At 41.4% G+C, this 8814-nt stretch overlaps 1 protein-coding gene across 2 annotated transcripts in view; it reads right to left on the bottom strand.

Moving 5' to 3' along the window:
• The window catches only part of EEF1AKMT1 (EEF1A lysine methyltransferase 1), a 34181-nt gene that overhangs the window by 8767 nt on the left and 16600 nt on the right, over positions 1-8814 (bottom strand). The window contains exon 2 of one of the 2 annotated variants that reach the window (XM_046665026.1): positions 6388-6550. In XM_046665026.1, the coding sequence (XP_046520982.1) occupies positions 6388-6531 (144 nt within the window). In that variant the 5' untranslated portion in view covers positions 6532-6550. The remainder of the gene's footprint in view (positions 1-6387; positions 6551-8814) is intronic. The other variant, XM_046665027.1, reaches the window with a different exon arrangement.

The following is an 8814-nucleotide window of genomic DNA, read 5'->3' as shown; positions in this document are numbered from 1 at the left end:
GCCGCGCCTCCAGGCCCGCTCTCGTCCGCGATTGCCCTGACGCCCTCCCTCCGTCGCGCGAGCTGTCTGTCTTTCCGCCTCCTATCTGTGCTGTCTTCTCAGTTCTAACGGTCCTCACTTATCTACTCGCTTGTAAACGCTGGGTGATTTCCGTGGGAAAGGGGGTTCCGCAGCCATGGTGGGCCGTTCCCCACAGGCCTCTCCCGAGCGGGCAGGCGGCGAGGGCGCGAGCCCACAGCTCCGGCTCTAACGGCGTCAGCGGGGAGTCCCCACAGCAGGTCCCACGCGGATCCTTTGTGAGTTGCGCTTGCTTGCAGGAACCAAGGCAGAGCACCGCCACGGGGCCCAACCGCAGAGCCGGTCTCAACCAGAAAGGCCCAGGGCGCGATGGGGTGCCGAGCGCAAAAGGTGCCGTGTGCACGAAGGGAGCATGGGCACATGCCCCAGAGGCCCCGGCCCAGCGATGACTCGAGACCCCGCCCCCTTCACGTCGTAAGAAGCCTGCTCCCCTTCTCTCCGGAGGTGTCTTAGAGCACAGCTCTGCCTCCTCCATTCACTGATCTGTGAGTAGTGTTTCTGCCCTGCTATTCTGAACCTGGTTTTTTTCTATTGGTGTGGGCGGCTCCGGGCACAAGGACCCACTTGCGGGTCACCGGGCCCTTGGGGCTCGGTAACAGAAATGTTTCCAAAAAAATATATGATCATTTCAATAAATGCAAAAGGAAAAACATTTAACTAAATTCAACACCCTTTCATGATTAAAAAAAAAAACCTCTTAGCAAATTAGGAATAGTAGAAAACTTCTTTAAACTGATAAACAGCATCTAGAAAAAACTGACAGCCAGTATCATACTTTTTCCCCATGAGAAAAAAACAAGGCAAGAATGTCTGCTTTCGATACTGTTATTCAACGTTTTACTGTAAGACCTAACCACTGCATTAATGCAAGAAAAGCAATAAATGAATGACAGCCAACAAAGAAGAAAAACTGCTAGTGTTTGCATGTTATGTGATTTTTGTACCTACAAAATACCAAGGGAAAAAACTGTTTCCAAACAGAATGTACGTATTCATTTGGATATATGTACAGTCATGTGCCACATAACGAAGTTTTGGTCAATGATGGACCACTTATACGAGGTTGGTCCCATAGGACTAGTTCCATATAGCCTAGGTGTGTAGTAGGCTATACCGCCTAGGTTTGTGTTAGTACACCCTGTGATGTTCCTACAACGATGACATTGCCTAACGACATTTATCAAAATGCATCCACGTCATTAAGCCAGGTATGACTAAATATGAATTCATGTCTCTGTCTATAACTGCGTCTAGATGTGTGTGTCTAACCTTTCTTAGCTACAGGAAAAATGTCAAGCTCTGACTCTCCTTTGCTTGGAAAGCTGGAGGAAAGCCCCTAGGGTACATGGTATGTAGGGGCTTCTGTTTCACTTGATTTGGAAGGCTGCAGAGTTTTCTGATGGTTGGCTACTGAGCTGCCCTTCTCCCTCACTCCAACATTGTCAGGGCAGAGTGATGTGTTTTGACTCTTCTCACATCATTCTAAAAAGTAAAAATCATCGGGCCAGCCCGGTGGCATAGCAGTTAAGTTCGCGTGCTCTGCTTCAGCGGCCCAGGGTTTGCGGATTTGGATCCCACTTGTTGACTTATGCACCGATTATCAAGCCATGCTGTGCCATCATCCCACATATAAAATAGAGGAAGATGGGCAAAGATGTTAGCTCAGGGCCAATCTTCCTCAGCAAAAAGAGGAGGATTGGCAGCAGATGTTAGCTCAGGGCTAATCTTCCTCAAAAAATAAAAAAAATAAAAAATCTTACTCTTAATCAATGTGCTACATGAACATGGCTTTAAAAGGGAAAAGCACTTCTAGGCTTATAAAGAAACACAACAGTCCTCTGCCCCACATCTCCCCACCGCTGAGTCCCACTCCTCAGAAGCAATTTCAGCTGTTGGCTCTTTAATCTTTTGTCCCCATATTTCTAAATATTATGTTTTAAACGTCATTTCTTTATTAACCTACTTCATATTATGTATTTACTGTGGTAGATGAGGATTTCACTCCTCATACATACCCTTCGCTTATATCTCACCCACCCCATATAGTTGTTACCTAAGTTTAGTTTAGTTAAAATCAGCAGGGTTCACTGCTGAGCCAAGTAACATACTATGGTTGCATTTCCTTCCAGAATGGTACCTTTTGTTTTTCCTAGAGTTAATAAGTGTATGATTGTGTCATTTTCTTGGTTTCTTTGAACCTATCCCTAATTCTTCCAGTGTCCTCTTGCAGCTTGTGAAAAGTGGTGCATGGGAGCCAAATGTTGTGAGACTCGTCATGTATAAAATGTTTTTATTTTATCCTCATATTTTATTGGTAGCTCAGCTGAGTACAGAATTCTAGGCTGAAGAAAATTTTCATTGCAAATATTGAAGGCATTGCTTCACTTTTTTCTAGTTTCCAGTAAAGCTATGGAGAAGTACAATGTGACTCATAGTCCTGAGACTTTGTAGGTGACCTACTTTTCCTTTGGAAAGTTCTAGCATCTTCTTTGTTACTATATTTTCACAATTATCATAATCATATCTTAGTGAAGGTCTTAGGTTTTTGGAAATTTTCTAATATTAATCTTTGAAGATTTCCTCTCCTCTTTGTTTTCTGTTCTATTTTTTGGGAACTCCAATTAGGTGAATGTTGAGCCTCCTGGATTTATCCTCTAGTTTTATAATGTTCTCTTTCCTATACTTCATATAACTTTTTTTTAATTCCTAGGAGATTTATTGAATTTTATAAACAAAACAAAACATCTCTCAACATAGTATTGCAAGTCCTAGCAAGAGCAATTAGGCAAGAAAAAGAAATAAAAGGCATCCAAATTGGAAAGGAAAAAATGAAACTGTCACTATTTTCAGAAGGTATGATATTATATATAGAAAACCCTAAAACTCCACCAAAAGACTGTTAGAACTAATAAATTAATTCAATAAAGTTTCAGGATACAAAATCAATATACAGAAATTCGTGGCATTTCTATACACTAATAACAGACTATCAGAAAGAGAGATTAAGAAAACAGTTCCATTTATTTGCATCAAAAAGAACAAAAACCTAGGAATAACTTTAACCAAGGAAGTGAAAAACCTATACACTGAAAACTATAAGACACGGCTAAAAGAAATGGAGAAGACACAAATAAATGGAAAGATTTTCCATGCTCATGGATTGTAAGAATTCATACTGTTAAAATGCTCATACCACCCAAAGCAATCTACAGATTCAATGCAATCCCTATCAAAATTCCCATTGCATTTTTCGCAGAAACAGAACAAACAATCCTAAAATTTGTATGGAAGCACAAAAAACCTGGAATGGCCAAAGCAATACTGAGAAAGAAGAACAAAGCTGGGGGCATCACGCTCCCTGATTTCAAACTATGTTACAGAGGTATAGCAATCAAAACAGTATGGTATTGGCATAAAAACAGATACATAGATCAATGAAACAGAACAGAGCTCCCAGAAATAAATGCATGCATATATGGTACAACAAAGGAGCCAAGAATATACAATGGGGAATGGACAGTCTCTTCAATAAATGGTGTTGGGAAAACTGGACATCCGCAACCAAAAACATGAAACTAAACCACTATCCTACACCATACACAAAAATTAACTCAAAATAAATTAAAGACTTGAATGTAAGACCTGAAAGCATAAAACTCCTAGAAGAAAACATAGGCTGTGAGCTTCCTGACATTGGTCTTGGCTATGGTTTTTTAAATTTGACCCCAAAAGCAAAGGTGACAAAAGCAAACACAAACAAATGGGACTACCTCAAACTAAAAAGCTTCTGCACAGGAAAGGAAACCATCAACAAAATGAAAAATGCAACCTACTGAATGGGAGAAAATATTTGTAAATCATATAACTCGTAATGGGTTAATATCCAAAATATATAAAGAACTCATGCAACTCACTGGCAAAAAAACAAACAACCTGATTAAAAAATGGGCAGAGGACCTGGATAGACATTTTTCCAAAGAAGACATACAGATGGCCAACAAGTACATGAAAAGATGCCCAGCATCACTAATCATCAGGGAAGTGGAAATCAAAACCACAATGAGATATCACCTCACACCTGTTAGAATGACTATTATCAACAAGATAAGAAATAACAAGTGTTGACAAGGATGTGAAGAAAAGGGAACCCTTGTGCCCTGTTCGTGGGAATGTAAATTGGAACATCTGCTATGGAAAACAGTAGTTTTTCCTCAAAAAAAATTAGAACTGTAATATGATCTAGCAATTCCACTTTTGGGTATTTATCTGAAGAAAATGAAAACACTAATCTGAAAAGATATATGCACCCCCCAAGTTCATTGCAGCATTATTTACAATAGCCAAGATATGGAAACTACCTAAGTGTCCGTGAACAGATGAGTGGAGAAAGAAAATGTGGTATACAAACACAATGGAATACTATTCAGCCATAAAAAATGAGGAAGTCCTGCCATTTGCAACAACATGATTATGCCAAGTGAAATAACTCAGACAGAGAAAGAGAAATACTGTGTCATCTCACTTATACAGGGAATCAAAAAAAAAAGACAAAACCATGCTCATAGAAACAGAGAACAGATTGGTGTTGGGCAGAGGCAGAGGGTGGCAGGTGGGTGAAATGAATGAAGACAGTCAAAGGTGCAAACTTCCAGGTATAAAATAACTAAGTCCTGGGGATGTGACGTACAGCATAGTGACTGTAGTTAACAATACCGTATTGTGGAGGGCCGGCCTGGTGGCGCAGCAGTTAAGTGTGCACGTTCTGCTTCTCAGCGGCCCGGGGTTCCCCGGTTCGGATCACGGTGCAGACATGGCACTGCTTGGCACACCATGCTGTGGTAGGCATCCCACATATAAAAAAAAAGTAGAGGAAGATGGGCACGGATGTTAGCTCAGGGACAGGCTTCCTCAGCAAAAAAAGAGGAGGACTGGTAGTAGTTAGCTCAGGGCTAATCTTCCTCAAAAAAAAAAACAACAAAAACCGGATTGTATATTTGAAAGATGATAAGAGAGTTGATCTTAAAAGTTCTCATCACAAGAAAAAAAACTCTGTAACAATGTGTGGTGATGGATGTTAACTACATTTACAGTGGGGATCATTTTGCAATATGTAGAAATATCAAGTCATTATGTTGTACACCTGAAACTAAGATGATGTTGTATGTCAATTATACCTCAATTAAAAAAAGAGAAAAAGCAAAACAAAAAAAGTGTCAAAATTATAAAAATCGCTCATGCTAGGTAGTGGGATTAGGACTAGCTTTCATTTTTTTGTTGTTTATGTTTTTATATATTTTCTATAACAAACAGAGATTACTTTTAGAATGACGAAAAAGTACATAGTATTTAAAAAATTAGGCAGAAGGACAAGAGAAAAAGGTAGATTACTCAGGAATAATGCAGCACTTCAGGCTTCTGATTTTACTTTCTCTCGAAGCATCGGGCTGGAGGACAAGACCATGCAGAGAAGGCAGATGGTGAGAAAGAGGCTCTGGGTGGGTGGAACATTTACAGGAAATATAAAGAAGCATTTTTATCACAGTCAGTTTCAAATAGATGGTAAATAGGGAAATTTTATATAACTTAGGAGATCCAAGCTTGATACAAAATGTAGAAAGACTATAAAATATACATATATAAGCAAGCTTCCTGCCAGTTGTAAAGGGATGGAGAGAGACAAATCTATTATCGAGGGTAGGCACAGACAGAACAATTCAAGTATCACCTATTTCTCAACTATATCCTTCAAAAAATTTAAATTTCTAGGTTCCAGCTTAGGTTAGGAGTTTCTCTCAACTCATTTTTTTTCTTTTTTAATTCCTACTTTTATTTGGACCAAAAAAAAACAAATTTGAAATACACACTATGCACCAGACACTATTAATATCTTCTTTAGAAATTCCCTTTCAGCAATTTTTCGTTACATGTTCAAGTTCAGTTACCCCAGTGACGGCAGTGATACCGATTTTCTCTGTCCCCAAAGCTTGCTGGGCTCCACACAAACCACTCGAAGGCAGCAGCATCAGGAAGGAAGCCCAGGTTGGCGCTGGACCTACTGACATGCCGTCAGAGAAGTCCCCTCCTCTGAGCACCAACCTGCTTGAGAGCCAGAACCAGGAAAATCTGCACTCGTGCTGTCTTAAAATATTCAGGGACTGCCTTCTGTCCTAGCTCCCCAAAGAGGTGCAGCTCCCGAATGACCGGCAAGATAGATTTGGGTATTAGGTGGGATGCAGACGAACACTGTACTAGGCACAGAACAGGTTCCACACCACTGCTTCCTGAGAGGCGTGGAACGCGTTTACTTACCCAGTTCTCTCCTATTATGCCAATGTTATATTTATCGTCCCCACCTGGGTCGATCTGTTGCTTCTGCTCGGCATAAAATTCCTGGAGAGCTGCCAGGGTGTGGGAAGACAGCTGGGGGATATCGTCATCTTCGGAGTCACTCATTTCTCAAATTGTCTATAACCTGGAGATAAATAAGTACAAGTGCTGTGGGGTTTTCCCTTCCCGTCAAATAACAGTTAAAACATTTTTATTTCAAGGTAAGGATCCAAACGGAAAGTGAGTTTTATAAGGGATATATACATATTTAAATGAGACCAAACATCCATAGAGAGCTTCCATTGAACTACAGTTTAACAAATGCAGACTTTTCCTTTAAATGTATTCAACTTTTACACGAGATTTTCATTTTTTATGATTGCTTGCAGAATGAGACTTTCACCATAAGTTATCTCAAGACATTTTGCCTGCTTCTGGTGTCCCAATGACCATGTGCAGACATTTCACAGCAGTCTCTTAATCAAAGACCTTTTCATGGTGAAATGTCACTGTTGGCGTGGTCTAAGGCTCATGGGTGTTATTGACAGGATAAGTGAAGGATCGATAAAAAAGGAGGGGCATAGAAAGAGAGATGAAAAATAAAAGGGATGACAAGGAAAAAGAGAAGAAAAGTAAAACAGAGCGAGGGAGATGAGGCAGGTGTTTTGCATGACCTGATGGCCAGGTACGATTACTTCTTGTGGTGCTACCTGGAGTTGCCAAACTGTGAGGTTCCAGCACAGCTCTCCAGGCAGCCAGCTCTGCCCGAGCCTCCTGAGAACCGCCAGCTTGGGGTTCCCAAACCGCCCTCATGTGCAATAATTTGCTAGAAAGGCTCACAAAACCCACTGAAAGCAATTATGCCCAGTTACATTTATTACAGGGAAAGGATACAGAGCAGCAGCAAAGGAAAAGATGTGTAGCGCAGAGTCTAGGAGAGTTCCACACAGGAAGCTCCCACTGCCCTCAGGACACATCACTGTCCCAGATCCACGGGTGACAACACGCATGGAGTCTTGCCAACCTGGGAAGCTCGGCCGAGCTGTAGTGTCCCGTTTTATTGAGGCTTCATTATGAAGGCATGATTGATTGAATTACTGCCCACCTGGTTGTAATGTCTCCAGCTCCCCCGTCCCTGAGGGCGGGCTGATAAGGCCCGAGGGCCCTCCGTCAGGGATAACAAAAATATTCCCAGCATTTGGGAAAGTCCAAGTGTTTACAGGTTACCTCCCAAGAGCCAGGACAAAGGCCAAACCTCTCCCTGGGTGAGGTCAAATTCCCTACTACACAGGTGCCAAACACATTTGTAAATCAAGTTATCCAAGAATATAAAAACAGCACCCTACTTGCTTTGTTAAATACTGTGTCTGAATTTTACAGTAAGTGATGTGTTGAAAATCAGCGAAGATTCAAGAGCTTTGTCAAGTTGCTCCCTTCCTATTCCAAGGCCTGTGTGGGTGTATCTGATGACAGGCTCGGCCTCATGCCTGCACGACCAAGGCAGCTGGGGGAGCGGGCCTCCAACATGCCGGGCTCCCCAGGCTGAGGAAGAGACTTCAAAATGCGCCGAGTAGCAGTTTAAAATGAGGACTGCCTGCTAGACGTCGCTTTTGTTCTCCTTTTCAAAACCAAAGAACTAGGCGTTCTACCTAGGATCCTAAAACAAAAACAAAAAACCTTGCATGTACCAAGTACTCCTCCTTTCCTTTCTCCATCAAAGACTCATCTGTGTAAAAGCTTGCTAATAAACATCTGGTCTCACAAATTAAATCTGGAAATATAAAGAACCCTCTATGAACAAGCAGTTTCCCTCTAGGAGGAGAAGGAGCAAAACACAAGACATATGATAGATTTATATAAAGTTCAAAAACAAGTATAACTAGGGGCCGGCCCGGTGGCGCAGCGGTTAAGTCCACATGTTCTGCTTCTCGGCGGCCCGGGGTTCGCTGGTTCGGATCCCGGGTGCGGACATGGCACTGCTTGGCAGCCATGCTGTGGTAGGCGTCCCACGTATAAAGTAGAGGAAGATGGGCACAGATGGTAGCTCAGAGCCAGGCTTCCTCAGCAAAAAGAGGAGGACTGGCAGTAGTTAGCTGAGGGCTAATCTTCCTCCAAAAAAAAAAAAACAAAAAACAAACAAACAAAAAAACAAGTATAACTAAACCATGTTATTTAAGGAAGCATATAGGCCTATATTTATGAAAGATAGATTGATTTTATCGAAAAACCTCCCCAAAGAGAAGACTCCAGGCGGAGATTCACTGATGAGTTCGATCAAACATTTAAAGATGAAATGTTGTTAATTTTATCATCCAGAAAACAGAGGAAAAAGGATACTTTGCAACTTGTTTTATGAAGCCACTGTAAATCTAACATGAAAACTTGTCAACCATTATAAAATAAAATCAC

Source organism: Equus quagga, chromosome 6 (genome assembly GCF_021613505.1).
Source record: "Equus quagga isolate Etosha38 chromosome 6, UCLA_HA_Equagga_1.0, whole genome shotgun sequence".
NCBI classification, from domain to species: Eukaryota; Metazoa; Chordata; class Mammalia; order Perissodactyla; family Equidae; genus Equus; species Equus quagga.
This window is presented reverse-complemented; position numbering and strand designations above follow the sequence as displayed.